The 20,677-nt window shown below is 42.3% G+C and overlaps 1 protein-coding gene across 1 annotated transcript in view; it reads left to right on the forward strand.

Annotated features, from left to right (window-relative positions):
- Positions 1 to 353: 353 nt before the first annotated feature.
- Positions 354 to 20,677, forward strand: part of crispld2 (cysteine-rich secretory protein LCCL domain containing 2) — a 51,585-nt gene continuing 31,261 nt past the window's right edge. Inside the window, exons 1-7 of the mRNA XM_067998119.1 lie at positions 354 to 573; positions 1,354 to 1,654; positions 3,508 to 3,626; positions 9,614 to 9,746; positions 13,064 to 13,179; positions 14,507 to 14,607; positions 17,539 to 17,709. Of these exons, the coding sequence (XP_067854220.1) occupies positions 1,418 to 1,654; positions 3,508 to 3,626; positions 9,614 to 9,746; positions 13,064 to 13,179; positions 14,507 to 14,607; positions 17,539 to 17,709 (877 nt within the window). The 5' untranslated portion in view covers positions 354 to 573; positions 1,354 to 1,417. The remainder of the gene's footprint in view (positions 574 to 1,353; positions 1,655 to 3,507; positions 3,627 to 9,613; positions 9,747 to 13,063; positions 13,180 to 14,506; positions 14,608 to 17,538; positions 17,710 to 20,677) is intronic.

Raw genomic sequence — 20,677 nt, forward strand, 5'->3', positions numbered from 1 at the left:
GGAGCCATCCCTCCTTCACACCGGGAGCACGTTTCAAAATTAATGCAATAGAAACAAGTTCGGGGAGAGCCTTAATCTGGCTGGATATGAAAGTATAAGGGCGCTATTTTGCAAACTTGTTGCGGCATCAATAAAACTTGAGAGTGAGTGCAGTGAAGGAGAAAATCTCTTAAACTAGAAAATGAGCCTCCGACTTATTGGGAGACTTGCCCCTGGTCCAAGCTACCGAACGCGTCAAGTAAAGTCGTCACTTCTCCACATGGCGTCAGAACATCACTTTGCAGGAAATGACCAGCTTGGCTTTTTTTTCTGCTTCGAGCAAAAATATATAAATTCTGCAATCGATCGACTGCAGAGAAGGAGGGACCGCCGTCAATCCGATTTCGAGAATCCAGCTGGGAAATCGACGTTAAAAGAAGGGCAATCGCCCTCAACCCGGTTGAAATTGAGTGGGCGTACTCTTTTCTAACTTGAGATCTCTCCCTACTTCAAAAGTGAAGCCTTTCGAGCAAAAGTCAAGCGGCGCAAGAAAGTCGAACTTTCCTTCTCCTCTCGCCTTGGACTTGGAGCAAGGTGAGTGAAAGAGGTGACCTGTGGATTGTTTGCCTAAAATGCATTGTTTGTATCAACTCACCAAACTACCCCTATTTTTAAAAAAAAATCAAACACCTGCCAGAACTTAAACTCCACTCTGTGCAATAAAGGCAGTAAGAAACCCCGCGGGGTTTCTTACTGCCTTTATTGCACAGAGTGGAGTTTAAGTTCTGGAAGACAGTGAATCTGTAAAATCCCCTTTGTGTTAAATAGCCGGTGATCTCCAGCCAGTCCCGCTAGTCTCTGGGCGAACAGGACGAACAAGTTGTTAGGCTCAGGGGGACGGTTTTTACAGTTTCAGTCTCATCTGGAGTCCCACTCTCTCACTTAGAAGAAGGCAAGGAAGTTAAAACGAAAGAGACGAGATTGGCGAGAAGAGAACCGAAGAGTAGAAAATAAGTAATTGCCAGCAATAGCCGGAATTGGCTTTGTTTTATTGAAATAATTTAGGTGACTGTATTGCGCGCTGGTTTCTGATCCTCGGCCAGCATGTAGAAGCATCCAATATATCAAAGGCTTCCAGTCTGTACAAAATACATTCTTTCACTGGTTGCCCCATCTTAATATGCAATGTAAACCATTCGGCTGTTGGGACCATGCTAATGTTAGGCTATATTTAAAAACCAATGCTTAAAATTATGTTTTTTTCTTTGAGGAACTCCAGAGTGTATTGGCACAGCGGATATCTACTTAATGCTAATATATGGTAGAGTTATTTTAGCACCAGGTGAGTCTGACCTCTTGATATCTTTATTCCAGATTGTGCCCATTAGGGTCTTAAAACCTCTTCAATCGGTTGGTTAAGATCGATCATTTCTCAGCCATGAGCCCCTTCCCATCCTGGATCATTGTCGCCGGAGTAATGGCCTTGGCGCAAGAATCGCGCTGCTGGATCTTGCCCAACGCGTCGCATTTCGAAAGTTTGCTTAAATATGAACGAGGCAAACCCTACTCCAGGAGCAAGCGAGCCATCACACAGATCGACAAAGATGAGATTTTGCAACTTCACAACCACCTGAGGGGACAGGTCTACCCTTCATCCTCCAACATGGAGTACATGGTGAGTGGATGCCTGGGGTTTGTGTAACACTCCTGGGTGATCCGGGAGACCACAGATCTCACCAGATCTCACCATCAATGGGTACTCGGGCTGGACATCACGTTAGTGTCCCATAAATGGAAGGGCATGGGGGGAAATTCTCAAATAAATTAATAAAAACAGAACACACCTTGGATACATCTGGGCTGAGGAAATGGAAATCTGTCATTTCAGTCTTCATTTTGTTTATTTTCTCCTTTCCTGGCGTCATTTTTTCCCATTTCAAGCTTGCTTGAAAGTTAAGACCGCTTGTGTGTGTGTGGGAGAGAGAATAGCCCTGGGTGGATGTCATTGTATGTTGTGTGAAGTACAGAATTACTATCTGAAATTCCCTTTTTTTGCTTTCCAATTTATTGATCATTACAGGAAAAGAACAAGGGACGGTCCATGCACTCCTGCACGGGACGGTCCATGCACTCGTGTATGGGATGGTCCATGCACTCCTGCACGGGACGGTCCATGCACTCCTGCACGGGACGGTCCATACACTCCTGCACGGGACGGTCCATACACTCCTGCACGGGACGGTCCATACACTCCTGCACGGGACGGTCCATGCACTCCTGTATGGGATAGTCCATGCACTCCTGCACGGGACGGTCCATGCACTCCTGCACGGGACGGTCCATGCACTCCTGCACGGGACGGTCCATGCACTCCTGCACGGGACGGTCCATGCACTCGTGTATGGGACGGTCCATGCACTCCTGCACGGGACGGTCCATGCACTCCTGCACGGGACGGTCCATGCACTCCTGCACGGGACGGTCCATGCACTCCTGCACGGGATGGTCCATGCACTCCTGTACGGGACGGTCCATGCAATCCTGTATGGGACGGTCCATGCACTCCTGCACGGGACGGTCCATGCACTGCTGCACGGGACGGTCCATGCACTCGTGTATGGGACGGTCCATGCACTCCCGCATTAGGGCTCGGCTGCACTTGTCCTGTCCCTAAAGCTCCGCATTAAGGGACATGACATCTTCCTCTCCATATATATATTGATGGGAGCGATGCTTGCACGCGTCTGATTTGCCCAGAGCAGCATGCCATCTTTCTGGTGATGCAAATCTAGTAGAATAAACACGAGGAAGTATGAAGAAACCATATTTTTATTGGCTTCTGCAACGCCAAGCCCATTAAATCCCGTTGTTTATCACACCTTTCCAATGTTTGCTCAGGAATTCCATCTGGCTCAAGACTTATTTTTCACGTCGTGACTGTTTCTAGTAGATTTTGGGTACCGTCAGAACAAAATTATAACCCACGTGAAGAAGTCACGAGTAAGCAATAAATAAAAGAGCGGGGGAAAGAATTGATAAGTATTTGTAGAAGTAACGATATAATTTTCTCCACTCTTTTCAGAACAGTTACTTGATAAAACTAAACATTTTAATATTAAATACTCAGTGAAGGCCCCTGATTTATCTTTTCCCCCACCAACTAAATGTATTCTTAAAGGGAATTTTATGTAGATTAGATGCAGAACTGAAAAAGTATAAGGAGACGGTTAAAAGGAACATTTAGAGGGGTTGGTAGAGATCTAAATTAATAACTCCATCACTCTCAGAATTACTGTGTTTCCACCTTTAATTCAGATAATTCTCAAACATTATTACTGCATTAAACTGAAATGGTATGTGGGAATGAATGAACAGTAAATGTAAAAGCCTATAATAAAACTGACTGACATTTATAAAACCATATGTTTGGGTTGTTATAGCGAATGTTTTAACTGTATCTAGGTGTTTCTCCTGACTCAATGAATCTTCATTTGTATATTATTCAATGTATGGTGTGTTGTTTTGTAGGAGTGGGATAATGAACTGGAGAGGTCTGCTGAAAGCTGGGCCCATGAATGCGTCTGGGATCATGGTCCTGCCCACCTGCTCAGATCAATAGGTCAGAACCTGGCAGTGCACTGGGGAAGGTGAGAGTCTTGGATAGGCACGTTATATTACACTTATATCAAAACGCATTACAACATGGCTTGCATGGATCAGATTGAAACAAGTACAGGGTTACAAACAATGACGTACAGGAAAAGACCCTCTGGTCCATCCAGCCTGTCCCACAAATTGTGATACCTTGTGAATCACAATATTATACACTCCCCATGTGATCTCCTGGGAGAGGCAAAAAAACATAAAAACCCAGGTCAATTGGAGAAAAAAATAATCTGGGAAATTCCTCTCTGACAACATCCCCCCACCCCCCTTAGGCAATCCAAAGAATCTTTATATGGAAAAATGTTATGGTCCAACAGTTGTTTTATAATATATTAAAAACCTTACATATTTTGTCAACTTATTCCATAATAAATTCCTGTGTCAACATTTGTAATGAAAACAACAAAAGTAAACTGTCATTCTGTAATTACATCCTCCCACCAATGGTGGCATAGTAGCACCTCAGTTTTACATCTCCTCAGCCTGTACTGCGGAGAAATGACTATGCTCCAACCAGCTCCACCACACTGCATCCCAAATTGCTATTTAACTATATATCTTATATAAAAAATTAAATTACACACACTTGCTGTCTTACAAAACCTTGTACATTGTCACACTTTTGTGTTAACTTTTTACCATTATAAATTTCTATGTCCACATTTATAATAGGTTTTGCTTGTGAAAACTCATTACCCTGTAACTGCACCATCTGACCAGCTGGTGGCTTCCCCCCACAAATTGCTCAAAATATTTTCTGAAAAATTATCTTTCACAAATTTGACTGTCACTCTTTCTTAGTAACTGAAATTTCTAATATCCAAAGTAAAGGTTTTAAAAAATAAAATAAAAAATATGTATTTCACAGTAAAATTATTAAATGTATCCATTAAATTGTCTCTTTAGTGCCTGCATTCAAGTTTTTACTTGAAGACCTCAGGCTCTTCCAAAAGCTTGGGGTTGGATTTGATATTTTTGCCCAGAGATGTGATGCCGTGAGCTGAATTTGGATTGTGTAATCTGATCATGTGCAGTGTACCTAATGTCCCAGGATGCATCAGCACTGTTCAGTCAGCTGCATTGATGGAATATTTTTCCTCAGCTTCTAGCACTATTCACCCTGTTGTTATTCTTCAAATACTTTTGAAAAACCAGAGGATAAATTTCAAAATGTTATTGAGGTAAAGTTTATATTGAGTTTTTTTTTAAAAAGAGAGGCTGTGTGTGTTTGTGTGTGAGACAGTGAGAAAAATGACAACATACAAATTGTAGCTTTTGTTTTGTATTCTATAAGACTCAGAAAGTGTGTTAAGTTGAGGAAGAGAAACTGAGGTCAGAAAAAATGAGAGACGGTGACAGACAGAGGGTAAAATAGTATGTCTTGTTCATGCTAATATTAGTTTAATCTTTAAAAAGAAACATCAGTTGATTGTTGAAGCCAACTAATTATATCAGCTGCGTTTTGTTGACATTAGGAAAGGTAGTTGCTAATTGCTAACACCTGTGAGTCAGGGAGAGAGAGCGAGAGAGACAGACAGACAGACAAGTGTTGAAATTTGAAAGCAAACAAAGCCATTTTGAAGGAAACAAATAGAATAGGAGGTGCTGGAGGAGGCAGGCAGCTTGAGAGTGAGGGGACTTCTGGCTTCTTGCCACCTGCCTTGGGATTGGAGTGGGAATGGACTGGATGGGGGGGTTAAAGATGAGGTGAGTGATAGCAGAGCAAGAGGGAGGGAAGTATACAGGGGCGGAATGGGTAGTTCAAAGGTGGGGTGGTGATGGGAGTGAGGGGTGGTAGGAAGGGGAAGATGTAATGGAAAAGTGAAGGTGTAGGAGACACGATGTAAACAAGAGGGTAGGCAAAGCATGAATGATTGGGGATGGGAATGTGAAGGGAGCTGCTGAGGAGCACGGCTTCCCTCCAACCCTCACCCCACATGTAGCTTGCAGCCATTGGTAGCTCCTATCCCTGCCACACCATGCCCTGTCATCCATGACCACCCATCCGAAAGAAAAGAAAAATGTCAGAAGAAAATGAAAAGAGGACAGAGAGAGAAGCATAGATTTAGAGTGAGAAGAAAAGAGTGAGAGTAGCAGAAGAGCAGAGAAGGAGAGAGACAGACAGACAGACAGACAGAAGCAGAAGATTGGTACAGTAGTGTAGGTGGTTATGTGGTTATGTTAGAATCATAGAATCGTTATAGCAAAGAATGAGCCCATTTGGCCCATTGAGCCCATGCCGGCTCTTTGTAAGAGCAATCCGGTTTGTACCATTCCCCCGCTCTTTCCCCGTAGCCCTGCAAATTTTATTCCCTTCAAGTATTTATTCAATTCCTTTTTGAAAGCCATGATTGAATCTGCTTCCTCCACCCTGTCAGTTAGCACATTCTAGATCACAAATACTCACTGCATAAAAAAGCTTTTCCTCACATCGCTTTTGGTTCTTTTGCCAATCACCTTAAATTTGTGTTCTCTGGTTCTCGACCCTTCCACCAATGGGAACAGTTTCTCTTTATTTACTTTATCTAAACTCTTCATGATTTTGAACACGTCTATCAAATCTCCTCTCAACCTTCTCTGCTCTAAGGAGAACAACCCCAGCTTCTCCAGTCTATCCACATAACTGAAGTCCCTCATCCCTGGAACCATTCTAGTAAATCTTTTCTGCACCCTCTCTAAAGCCTTCACATTCTTCCTAAAGTGCGGTGTCCAGAATTGCACTCAGTACTCCAGTTGTGGAGTTATTGGACTCCATGTTATTGGACTTGTAATGCAGAGGCTTGGACTAATAACCCTGAGAATGTGAGTTCAAATCCCACCATGGCAGTTGGGAATTTGAATTCAATTAAAATACATTTGAAAAGCTGGCATGAGCTAAAAGTGATCATGATTGGTCAGATTGTTGTAAAAACTCAACTGGAAGGAAACCTCTCATCCTTACCCGGCCTAGCCTATATGTGACTCCAGTCCCACACTAATGTGGTTGACTCTTAACTGCCCTATGTATCAAAAATTCAGGGAAACGAGGAATAAATGGCCACAACCTGAGATTAAATTAAAAAAAGAGAGACAGGTAAGCAAAAGACCATATTCTCTGACTTACTGTCTGTAACACCACATGAGATCAACTAGTAATATATTAAAAAATCTTACATTTGCATGCACTTATAAATTCTCCTTCTTATAATGGAAACTGCCTATGTAAACTTGTCACACTGTAATTACACCCTCCTGCCAGTGACGGCATTGTAGCACCTCAGTTTAGCTTCTCACAACTCCTCAGAGAAATGCCTTTGGTCCAAACATCTCTACTTCTCTGCATCCCAAATTGCTGCAAGTTTTGCTACTTAACTAAATAATAATATAAAATCAAAGTATTATTATATAAAAGTAAGGACAGAACTTGAGACTTTAAAAAGTGGATAGAATTATGTCTGCACACACCCTGGTCGAATTATACCCTGCTCTCTAACCCTGCTTCACCCGAAGACTACACATTATCTTGACTCACGGTGTAATGGGAGATCAACTAGTATTTAGATAAATTTAAGATGTTTTGAAACTGTATTTGAACTATGTGCGACAAAATGGGGCAACTCTTAACTTTGTGTGACAGTGTAAAACGGGTGATAGTGAATTAGCAGCCTATTTTACATCTCTCTCGATTTTTATTTCCATTGAAGTCGAAAATCACAAAAATCGGAAGCGATGTAAATGGGTTGCTGATTTGCTATCACCCGTTTTACGCTATCACATAAAGTTAAGATTTTTTTTTTATTCGTTAATGGGATGTGGGTGTCCCTGGTGAGGCCAGCATTTATTGCCCATCCCTAATTGCCCTTGAGAAGGTGGTGGTGAGCCGCCTTCTTGAACCGCTGCAGTCCGTGAGGTGAAGGTTCTCCCTCAGTGCTGTTAGGTAGGGAGTTCCAGGATTTTGACCCAGCGACGATGAAGGAACGGCGATATATTTCCAAGTCGGGATGGTGTTGTTCCCATGTGCCTGCTGCCCTTGTCCTTCTAGGTGGTAGAGGTCGCGGGTTTGGAAGGTGCTGTCGAAGAAGCCTTGGCGAGTTGCTGCAGTGCATCCTGTGGATGGTACACACTGCAGCCACAGTGCGCCGGTGGTGAAGGAAGTGAATGTTTAGGGTGGTGGATGGGATGCCAATCAAACGGGCTGCTTTGTCCTGGATGGTGTTGAGCTTCTTGAGTGTTGTTGGAGCTGCACTCATCCAAGCAAGTGGAGAGTATTCCATCACACTCCTGACTTGTGCCTTGTAGATGGTGGAAAGGCTTTGGGGAATCAGGAGGTGAGTCACTCGCCACAGAATACCCAGCCTCTGACCTGCTTTTGTAGCCACAGTATTTATGTGGCTGGTCCAGTTAAGTTTCTGGTCAATGGTGACCCCCAGGATGTTGATTGTGGGGTATTCGGCGATGGTAATGCCGTTGAATGTCATGGGGAGGTGGTTGGACTCTCTCTTGTTGGAGATGGTCATTGCCTGGCACTTGTCTGGTGCGAATGTTACTTGCCGCTTATCAGCCCAAGCCCGGATATTGTCCAGGTCTTGCTGCATGCGGGCACGGTCTGCTTCATTATCTGAGGGGTTGCAAATGGAACTGAACACTGTGCAATCATCAGCGCACATCTCCATTTCTGACCTTATGATGGAGGGAAGGCCATTGATTAAGCAGCTGAAGATGGTTGGGCCTAGGATACTGCCCTGAGGAACTCCTGCAGCAATGTCCTGAGGCTGAGATGATTGGCCTCCAACAACCACTACCATCTTCCATTGTGCTAGGTCTGACTCCAGCCACTGGAGAATTTTCCCCCTGATTCCCATTGACTTCAATTTTACTAGGGCTCCTTGGTGCCACACTCGGTCAAATGCTGCCTTGATGTCAAGGGCAGTCACTCTCACCTCCCCTCTGAAATTCAGTTCTTTTGTCCATGTTTGGACCAAGGCTGTAATGAGGTCTGGAGCCGAGTGGTCCTGGCGGAACCCAAACTGAGCATCGGTGAGCAGGTTATTGGTGAGTAAGTGCCGCTTGATAGCACTGTCGATGACACCTTCCATCACTTTACTGATGATTGAGAGTAGACTGATGGGGCAGTAATTGGCCGGATTGGATTTGTCCTGCTTTTTGTGGACAGGTAATACCTGATCAATTTTCCACATTGTCGGGTAGATGTCAGTGTTGTAGTGTACTGGAACAGTTTGGTTAGAAGTGCGGCTCGTTCTGAAGCACAAGTCTTCAGCACTACAGCTGGGATGTTGTCGGGACCCATAGCCTTTGCTGTATCCAGTGCACTCAGCTGTTTCTTGATATCACGTGGAGTGAATTGAACTGGCTGAAGACTGGCTTCTGTGATGGTGGGGATATCAGGAGGAGGCCCAGATGGATCATCCACTCGGCACTTCTGGCTGAAGATGGTTGCAAACGCTTCAGTCTTGTCTTTTGCACACATGTGCTGGGCTCTGCCATCATTGAGGATGGGGATGTTTGCAGATCCTCCTCCTCCCATTAGTTGTTTAATTGTCCACCACCATTCACGACTGGATGTGGCAGGACTGCAGAGGTTTGATCTGATCAGTTGGTTGTGGAATCGCTTAGCTCTGTCTATAGCATGTTGCTTCTGCTGTTTAGCATGCATGTAGTCCTGAGTTGTAGCTTCACCAGGTTGGCACCTCATTTTTAGGTACGCCTGGTGCTGCTCCTGGCATGCTCTTCTACACTCCTCATTGAACCAGGGTTGATCCCCTGGCTTGTTGGTAATGGTAGAGTGAGGAATATGCCGGGCCATGAGGTTACAGATTGTGCTGGAATACAATTCTGCTGCTACTGATAGCCCACAGCACCTCATGGATGCCCAGTTTTGAGCTGCCTAGGGGGTATTTATGAATCTGAATCATCAATAATATGACTTGTAATTAATGCCTGTGACCGATTAGTGTTTCTGTTGTTTCAGGTATCGTTCTCCAGCTTTCCATGTTCAAGCATGGTATGATGAAGTCAAAGATTACACCTACCCATATCCACACGAGTGCAATCCTTGGTGCCCTGAAAGATGTTCTGGTGCAATGTGCACCCACTACACACAAGTAGGTAGAACGTCCAATAACTAGATTACATTCCAAAACAAATGCACAAATTGTTTTTAAAAATGTGCTTTACAGCTTGTTGGCTGAATGGTTAATCTGAAGAGCAAAAAGTTTGTGGATTCTGGTTGGGAATTTTTATGGATTACATTACTTCTAATAAATATATAGTTCATTAGAAGCAACTGCATGTTAATCTGGGAAACACTCAGCGGGCCAGGCAGCATCTGTGGTGAAAGAAACAGAGTTAACCTTTCTTCAGAACTGGAAGAATTTAAAGATTTAACAGTTTTTAAGCAAGTACAGAGCCAGGCAAAGGGGGAGAGGGGGAAGGGAGGAAAGAGCAAAAGGGAAGGTCTGTGATTGAGTGGAGGACAGGAGTGATTAAATGATAAAAGGGATGATGGTGCAAGGCAAGGAAGGTGGTAATGGGACAAGTAAAGAAACAAGAGATGGGTCTAGAGGAGCTGTAAATGGCAACAGCAGAACCATTACCAGCACCTGCTGTCTGAAAAAATGTGAGCAGTGGTTATGATCTCAAGTTATTGAAATCAATGTTGAGTCCGGAAGGTTGTAATGAAAAGATGAGGTGCTGTTCCTCAAGCTTCCGTTGAGCTTCATTGGAACAGTGTAGCAGGCTGAGGACAGAGAGTCTTGTTCGTGGATCTTGGGAAGGAGGTAGAAACGGGCTGTGTGGGGTTGGGGGACCATGAGGTTGGAAGCCATGGGGGCAAGATCTCCAGAGGAGATGAGGTCAGTGATGGCCTGAGAAACTATGGCTTGATGTTCGGTGGTGGGGTCATGGTCCAGGGGGAGGTAGGAGGAGGTGTCGGTGAGTTGGAGTTCAGCCTCCGCAAGTTAGAGGTCTGTTCGCCAAACAACAACAGTGCTGCCCTTGTCAGCAGGTTTAATGACAATGTCTTACTTGTACTTCTTTCAATTTAGTATACTGTATTTGCTGCTCGCAATGTGATCTCCTCTACATTGGGGAGACCGAACGCAGATTGGGTGATTGCTTTTCTGAACACCTCTGCTCAGTCCCCAAGTGTGACCCTGACCTTCGGTCGCTTACCATTTTAATTCTCTATCCCACTCCCACTCTGACCTCTCCAACCTCAGCCTCCTACATTGTTCCAATGAAGCTCAACGGAAGCTTGAGGAACAGCACCTCATCTTTCGATTAGGCACTTTACAACCTTCCGGACTCAACATTGATTTCAATAACTTCAGATCATAACCACTGCTTCCATTTTTTTGGACAGCAGGTGCTGGTTATGATCCTGCTGTTGCCATTTACAGCTCCTCTGGACCCATCTTTTGCTTCATTGTTTGTCCCATTACCACCCTCCTTACCTTGCACCATCATCCCGTTTGTCATTGAATCACTCCTGCGCTCCACCCTATCACAGACCATCCATTTTGTTCTTTGCTCCCCTCCCCTTCCTTCCTCTCCCCCTTTGCCTGCCTCTGTACTTACTTAAAAACTGTTAAACCTTTAACTTCTTCTAGTTCTGACCAAAGGTCATCGACCTGAAACGTTAACTCTGTTTCTTTCTTCATAGCTGCTGCCTGACCTGCTGAGTGTTTCCAGCATTCTGTTTTTATTTCAGATTTCCAGCATCCGCAGTACTTTTCTTTTGCATTTTAATCTTTGTTGCTATATGTATACAGTGGATAAGTGAGCAAGAAAGATTAATCTTCAGAAGGAGATGAGTGAAATTGTCTGTGATAAAGATTTACAGCTAAAATAATGATTAGTGGGCCAATTACAAAGCAAAACAGTTTTGGTTTTGCCACAATACAAACTGTGTGGTATAAGTTGGACTTGAAGTTTCCTGAATCAAACTGAGGCAGGTGGCATTGGATTACATTGAAGAGGCAGTCTCGGGGTTTGTTTGCTAGTTGCAGTATTTCTACAGCTGTTATGAAACAAAGTTTTAAAATTTCCCAGGCAGTGCGTTGGACTTCCAGGGAGCCTCAGAAACATTGTTTTCAACCGTATTAATGTTAGTGGTCAGCTGACTGTCTGTTAATGTTAAAGTTTAATCGACATACAGATGTTGGTGACTGTGTGCTTGCATTATGTATTGTATAATTGCGCACAAACATTTTTGTGGTGTTTATATATATATGGTACACATGAGACACAATTGTTAACTATTTTTAATGTCGATCACTGGTTTGAGATATTTGGAGCAAAGAAAGTGATATGTGAGAATAAGGAGCACTATGTGGGACAAAAATTGTCAGTCTGGGGAACACAGCACACAATGGGATACAGGCCAGCAGACAATGTGGAGGAGATACTGACGGTTGGTCCATCTGGCACTAGCTGTTCTCTCCAAGTTGTAAAAGGAATACATGTGCAACTTCTCACTTGTTGCTGTGTCCAGGCTGTATTCCAGTTAGCAAGGGTTTTTTTTTAGGCAGTGACTTTAGTGCCAATATTTTAAATGGATAAACAACCTTCAGTAGAATGTGAATAATATTTTAATTGTCACAATATCCCATTGTAAGATGATACTTGTCTCGAGCCTTGGGAAGCAATCACTGGAAGCCAATCAACCTGGGCTTGGAGTTTACTGTGACTTGCAGCAAATTTCAGATGAAGTGATTTCTTATACGGCTGGGTACTAAAGCTTCAAATGAGTTTTTCTTGGATATCCTGCAGTCTCTCTTCAGTCAGGGGTGTAAACTTGTTTTGCAGGTTTCAGATTTTTGGAAACTAAATTTGCCTGAGACTTTTATTCTTAAATTCAAAAAAGAGGTTCAGACAGTACTGTCATGCTGTTCCTAGTGTTCTTATCTACAAACTATGATATTTACATTGAGTAAAGGTTATTGTACCTTGCAATGGGCTGTATCTCGATTCATTTCAGAATTACGAATGGGTTTCCCACCGGATCATCTGCATTTGATTGCGTTTCACCAACCCACTGCCCTGAACATCTGCAGACCATTCACTCACAGATCTGACCATTAACCATTCCGTTATCTTCCAACTTGGCCTTTTGCCAAAGAAGAATTCAGTGTTTTCCCTTTCTCAATCCTGTGTATACACTCTTGCTGATCCCTAATCCCATTTCCTCCTATAATCCCTTACTAGAGATTATGTGCTGTTGATTATTTTGCAATCTGTTAAATCAAACTTTTGGTCTGAATGAGTCAAGCTAGTCAACTAAGTTGCCTTTCCTTTTTAAAACCCTCATTGAAATTACTGGTGCTTATTTTCACTCAGTTAGCAATGACTTATTATCTATGCACACAAAGTACTTAGAGCCCGATGCTCTGTTTAACATCTATTTTGTATTTTTTCTTAGTTGGTGTGGGCAACAACTAACAGAGTTGGCTGCGCTGTCCATGTCTGCGGAAGAATGAATGTATGGGGAGAAATCTGGGAAAATGCTGTCTATTTAGTATGCAATTATTCACCAAAGTAAGCTATTTATCATCACTATATAATTTATTTTGATTTATGGTTATTTAATTGATAAATGGAGATGTAACATGAAATCCTTGGATCTGTCTAACACTTGTGTTTCTTTTACAATGCAATGGCAAATGCCTGCTTATTTAAGCAAATAATTAAAATGTATTTGTTATCCTGCATCAAGCGTGCATATATCAAGTTACACGATGCTTCATTTACTTGGTCAAAGAAACAGATGTGAGGGAGTAAATCCACCATTTTGTTTTAATCCCGATGCTGATGTACATGCTTGTTTTCCCCACTGCCAGTTTTGCTCATGGTGCACATTTTTACATTACCTCGTCTTTGGGACTCTTTGAAACTTTTATAGGTTATACAAACTGCAGTTTATAGCTTCTCTTCACACGCATCCACTAGTTTTTAAAAAATGTTTTTAGAACATTTCCTGTCAAAGACACACTGACATTCATTTGTGGACTCGCCCAATGGCCCAATTGCATGGTATGGTGCTGAGCCAAATAGACAAATAAGCTGCCAGGTTTGATGCCTTTTCCATAATGAGTTAGTCGGTCTAAACTGGAGCAGCACTGGGAGTGCCAACATTGGCTTTCAGCATCCTCATGTTGGGGAGATGGAAATCAGCCTGGAATCCATTCACAGTCCAGTGACATTGCTGGAAAATTTGCATATGTATACATCGGGAAAGAACCATTTTGGACTTGGCTATGATGCCTTTCACGGTTGAATAACCTGCCAACACTCACTGTCTATTTTGACATGACCAATGGCTGCTGACACGGAACCATAACCCAGCACGAGTCACTGCCCACAGGAGAAGAAGGAAAAAAAATGCAGGGGTGGGTGGATGGGGGGGAGGCAACATTTATTTTTAATTCATTGCTGCTGCCTTCTTTTGTTTAGGCATGGTTACATTTTTTTTGCTTGGACAAGTGTAGTAACTGATTTCCAGATAACTAGTGAGGTCCTTCTCTCACCTGTCACCTTGAACCACTCCCCTGTCAGAATTGAAAGTGGTGAGAAATGGCAGGTTCCCCTTCTGTACCCCTTACATTTATTACTGTGATTGATAAGTGGAGCATTGTATTGTATTACATGATGATGGCAGTTCTTGCTCAAGATTATACACAAGTTTGGAACCTGTATTTGGATAACATAGGAACATAGGAACAGGAGTAGGCCATTCAGCCCCTCTGTTCACCCCTTCATTTAAGAAACAAAGACATGCAGATTCATCACACAATTTTATGTTAGATTATTTCGTTTGAACTGAATTTGAATTAACTGGATATTTTTTCTGTTTTGAACTAACCAGAGGGAATTGGATCGGAGAAGCTCCTTACAAGCATGGCCGGCCATGCTCAGAGTGTCCACCCAGCTATGGTGGAGGCTGCAAGAACAATCTCTGCTACAAAGGTATATAAAACTATTGTACTGGTCCCAATAAAAGGAATCAGCAAAGAAACTTCTCACTCCCTCCTCTAAAAATAAACTATCGCTATCTTTAGCAAGGTACATGGATTATTGTATTTGACTGTGGATAAGTGTTCACTTATGTTTTGTTGAACATATTATTAGTCTAATAAGGTGGGTCACTGTGTTAGTATAATACTGTGCCTACAAACAGAACACAAGCAGGTGTAAGGTCTCAATCAAAGGGTGTCTTTCAGGTGAAAAAAAGAGTGAGTTGAAATGAGAAGGTGGAAGGAAAGGCCAGGGTTCAAAGATGATGGAGTCTGAAATACAGTGTTGGGAGTAAAGGAGACAAGCAAAGTGCTTAAGCAGAGGAACTGATAATTGACTTAAAGCCTTCAGCAAGGATATGAAAATAAGAACATAACATTTGGAATGAGAAAAGTGTAATTGGCCCATTAAACTTGCTTAATCCAGAGTCCATGTATGATTTTTCTGTCAGGGAATTAAAGCAGCCCCTCCCATACCAATATAAGGGAATCAAAGTAAGAGATTAGGACACAGCAATAATTGTAACAAAGGGAAGTTTAAGCAAAAGGAGAAGAGGACACCATTTTGCACTAACAAGAGAAGAAATGTATACAAAAATGAAGAGTTTTTGAATGGCATAATCTGTATTTTATTATTATTTGTACAAAAAAGACTGAAGGAAAAGTGAAAAATGGTGATCATCACAATAAATTGCTATAATCATTTATAATTTATTTATTCTTTCCACTGACAATTTAAATTTAATTGAATTCAACATTCTTACAATTAGTTTATTTGAATACCATATTTCTTATAAAGGTTCACTTTTGTAACACTGGAACAGCCAGCACAGCATTTTATATTGGCTACACGATGTCTGGTTTACTAAAGGGGTTTAAAATTTACTTTAGTGGCCAGACATAAATATGGCCTTTAGAAAAAAAGAACTGGTGTAGTCAAAATCACATTATGTGGTTTCCAATATATTTTTCTATTTGCTATAAGTAAAAGATTTCAATGTTTGATTCTTCCTACTCAGCCTAAATTAATATAATTTTTAGTCTACTAATTTTAAGTTCTTAATCCAGTTGATTTTGGCTTGCATAATCTACTTCTGTGATGAATAGCTGCTTGTTTCTAAACAGAACATTCCATTTGGAGCTGCCAGCTACTTTTTTAACAGTTGATTTGACACTAAATGAACTTTATGAGCAGAATTGGGAGTTTTTTTTCACCTAAGTTCATTCCTGCTAGGGACAAATAAGCTGGCATCCAAATGCAATGGAACACAACCAAATCAAAGAATCAGGAAAAGTACTCGAGGGCTCCCTCCATGACTCAGACCAGACCAGAAAGGTCCCAGGTTCAATCCCCATTTTGTGCCGAGTTGTCTGATGTGACCTAATTTATCTGTAGGGCCACTAAATTTGTCTTATAGAGGGGAAAAATTGGCCAAGATTCCTGCTCCATATCACAATGCAAAGACCACTGCTGGAAGTGAGTGCGTTTGCAAACATCGGGTGTGGTCAGGGTTGAGATTGGATGCAATGCTTCCTGTGGTTTGAATAGCCTGCTGCCACTGAGGCCAAGATTGTACTCTGTAATCCTATCCAACTGTGGATGGAACTGTGGTGGAGAATGAGAGAAAACTTGGGTGGTGAAGTCTACTGCCACCTCACTGACCTGACTTGGAATTCCTTCCCCCCACGTCCATCAGGAGTGCCGTGGAAGGAGAGGGCCTTGTACTGGTCTCTTCTCCCTCCAGTCTGGGCTGATGAACTCCGCCCTAAAGAGGTTAATTCCGGCCTTAATGTCAAAACTTGCATATTGATAATGGTCACTCAGGACAGGTGGGTTCTGGAGGGCAAGCAGCACTCATGGAACCTTATCTGAGGAATGAACCAATGGCTTCAGGAGAGGAGGGGAGAAAATTGGTGAGGAAAAAAAAGGGAAAGCATTCTGGGTGTAAATGGGGATAGAAAGAGGAATCTAATTATTGGAAGCTGGATAATGTATACCTTTATAACCAATGTAAGCTGGTATGGGAATCTGTTTGGTGATACATTATCCAGTCAGTTTAACTTTGATGATGACCAGGCCTAGTTTAATGCTAGTCCCAGGTACCCACTATTACCTATAAACATCTCAATACCTCAAAAGTATGCATGCAGAAGACTCTGCTAATATATTCAGATGCAGCATTTCCGTTCATAAAACTAGACTGTACATCTAGATGCAAAATATTTTTGACTTCAATGAGCTTAATTTACTCAGATTAACATTTGTATTTCCATACACAATGCCTTCGCTTTTTGATATGTAAAGTTAAATTAGGTTAGATTGAACTAGCTATTGTTTTATTATAACTATGCATGCTTTACTTGACACCAGGAAATCTGATGTATTTGACTTCTAAAGTATTTGAAACCTCAAAGATGTCCATTTACATTTGGAGGTGTTGTGGTGTGTGTCACACAGCATAGGGGCTAAGGCACTTATTTAACAAAGGTGTGGTCAGTGGTTCAGATAGTGTCTGAGGCATGTATCCAGCTGCTAATACTTGTGTGGATTTTGCTAGTTGTTTGCTGGTGTTATCAGATGAACTTCCAATCTCAGGGGGGAAAAAATTGACATTTCTTTGTGTTCTCCCAGAATATAGGCCTTTAATTATCTAAGGTGAGTTGTATTATCAGCAGTGGAAGTTGCATTGGTATCTACAGGCTACGAATCAAGCCTTCCAATTGCTGCAGGGCACATTGAAGTAAATGGGGTGGAAGCTGAGAAGTAGAAAAAAATACAGGAAAATAAAAAGTGAAAAAAGATCTTCGTTCTCTGCATCTGAATTAAATTCCTTGTCCATTTGTACAAAATATTATTTAACTTTATTTCAACATTTGTTTTTAGACAATGCTATGGGAAGACCACAACCCGAACAAACCAATGAAGTAGAGCCTCCCCAGATCAATATCGATGAATTAATCCCATGGACAGTGCCACAGCCCCAACCAAAACCAAAACCACAACCAAAACCAAAACCACAACCAAAGGAGGACACTGGCAGCAAGGAGTACATGAGTAAGGATGCATTTAAGCTATATGCCTAGTCCACTTAAATGCTACAGAATTCTTCAAAAGTTTTATGTGCCCTTAGAAAAAAAATTTGCACAGGTCTTGAGTGTCTCAGGAGCGCAGGTGAAGATAGGCCTTTGTTGGAATGTGGAATTCCAAATAAGATTCAGAAGCTGAGAGTGGGCTAATTAGCACTTAGTTAGTAGTTTAGCAATAAAAAATTTGCAAGGCTGGTCCATTTACTTACAAAAGGGATTCCCATTGGAGCTCTGAAAGATGACCGTAACCATGCACATGGTAATGCACTATGCTAGGAACCTTTACGCTCGCTGCCACAAGGCTTCTTGGAATAGGGATCTCATAGTCCCATGAGTGCCCCTCATATTTATAATTAGTACAGAAATGCATACATTATCATTATTCATTAGCGCCTAGGAATATTAGGTCTCCTTGTTTGTCTATACCAGTCTTTTCCAGTTCTTGTCTAGCTGTGGAGTTATATTTCTACCTTCTGGATCAGCATTTTCTCTCTTGTCCATCATTCCATCCCCCTTTCTCACAGGGTAATACTTCTTTGCTCCCCTAACATTCAGAATTCTTTGCTCATCCTCATTGTAATAGGTAACAGTTAATGCTTCCTAGCTACTATTGTCCAATAGTACTCAGCACTTTCCCGTCATGTGCCCAGCATGAGAACAGTGCATGTACTTAAGTTGATAAAGCCTTGAGAAGGTATACTGGATTCTGGGTTTTATAAGTAGAGGTATAGAGTACAAAAGCAGGGAAGTTATGCTAAACTTTTACAAATCACTGGTAAAGCCTCAGCTGGAATATTGTGTCCAATTCTGGGTACCACACTTTAGGAAGGATGTCAAGGCTTTGGAGAGGGTGCAGAGGAGATTTAAAGAAAGAAAGACCTGCCCCTATATAATGCTTTTCACGACCTCATGGCATCCCAAAGTGCTTTACAGCCAATGAAGTATTTTTGAAGTCTAGTCACTGTTGTAATGTAGGAAACATGGCAGCCAATTTGCATACAGCAAGGTCCCACAAACAGTAATGTGATAATGACCAGATAATCTGTTTTCAGTGATGTTGGTTGAGGGATAAATATTGACCAAGACACCAGGGATGACTCCTCTGCTCTTCTTTGAAATAGTGCTGTGGGATCTGTTACGTCCACCTGAGAGGGCAGACAGGACCTTAGTTTAATGTTTCATCTAAAAGACGGCACCTCCAACAATGCAACATTCCCTCATTACTGCACTGGAGTGTCAGCCTAGATTTTGCACTCAAATCTCTGGAGTGGGACAATGAACCCATGCTCAGAGGCAAGAGTGCTACCATCTGAGCCACGGCTGACATTTAGTGGAATGATATCAGGGATGAGGGACTTCAGTTATGTGGAGAGATTAAAGAAGCTGGGGTTGTTCTCCTTAGAGCAGAGAAGGTTAAGGGGGGATTTAATTGAGGTTTTCAAAATTATGAAGGGCTTTGATAGAATAAATAGGGAGAAACTGTTTCTACTGGCAGGAGGATCGGTAATCAGAGGACACAGATTTAAGGTAATTGGCAAAAGAATCAGAGAGGAGATGAGGAGAATTTTTTTTATGCAGCGAGTTGTTATGATCTGGAATTCGTGGAATGATATAGAATTTACGGCACAGAAACAGGCCATTCGGCCCAACTAGCCTATGCCGGTGTTTATGCTCCACACAAGCCTCCTCCCACCCTACTTCATTTAACCCTATCTGCATATCCTTCAATTCCTTTCTCCCTCATGTACTTATCGAGCTGCCCCTTAAAAATATCCGTGCTATTCGCCTCAACTACTCCATGCGGTAGCAAGTTCCACATTCTAACGACTCATTGCCTGAAAGGGTGGTGGAAACAGATTTAATAGTAACGTTCAAAAAAGAATTGGATATATTCTTGAAAAAGACCAATTTGCAAGGCTATGGGGAAAGAGCAGAGGAGTCGGACTAACTGGATAGCTCTAACCAAGAGCTGGCACAGGCATGATGGGACGAATGGACTCCTTCTGTGTTGTAAGATTCTATGATTCTATGGTTCTATACTCTTTACAGAAAACCACACATCGATTTTAACCCATTTGTTGCCACATTCCCCACCTCATAACCCTGGGATCTTTTCTAAAGGTTTCTCCATCTTCATTCCACCTCATGTTCCCTGAGCACCTGTAGCCTTGACGGTTCCGATCTATGAGCCTCACCTACTCCTCATTAACGCTGTAGTTTCCATGACACTCTTCCTGTACCTCACCTGTCTTAGGGTCTATTTAACCAAACAAACCAAGATGGTTAAGATTACTATCATAGCTCCCATGGTAAACGCTCTGTATTGCTCTATATCAGCAATCTGCTGCTTCATAAGCACCATATGTTTCTGGGAGGTGTTACTTTGCTCCAGGATAGATTTAACACTCAGTGATAGTGAGAGTATTGGGTGTCTGAATCTAACTACTGCCCTAAGCGCCTTTGCTTGGTGGGTCATGTTTACCTGAATTTCAGTTACATTGTGGGCCTGCACAGTCACCAATACTTTATCCCCAACTTGGAGACTTCGGCTGGTGTAAAGCAAAACAGTGGCTCATGGACTGGGCAATTGGCCACCCCGTACGTGACTGAGTAGTGGTGATGCAGTATTTTCCCTGCTCTGTATATGCAGTATTTGTTTGATTTGGGCCCCATTTCTCAACTTGTACGGTACAGCTGGGGGTTTCTTCATGCATAGTGAAGCCACAAGTTGGCGAGGTGCTCTGTAGCACATCAGAATGGCACGGCCAGCTCCACCTTTTGTGGTATCTGGGGCTTTCCAGACTCCCTATTCCCCTCTTACCAGTGTTGTTGGATGATTTACATATTGTTTCAGGACATTGGAGGCCCAGGAATTCTCCAATACTCCACTTTAAACAGGTTTATCATTCCCAGTCAGGAACAGGACAGCCACCACT

Source organism: Heptranchias perlo, chromosome 16 (assembly GCF_035084215.1).
Source record: "Heptranchias perlo isolate sHepPer1 chromosome 16, sHepPer1.hap1, whole genome shotgun sequence".
In the NCBI taxonomy this organism is placed as follows: Eukaryota; Metazoa; Chordata; class Chondrichthyes; order Hexanchiformes; family Hexanchidae; genus Heptranchias; species Heptranchias perlo.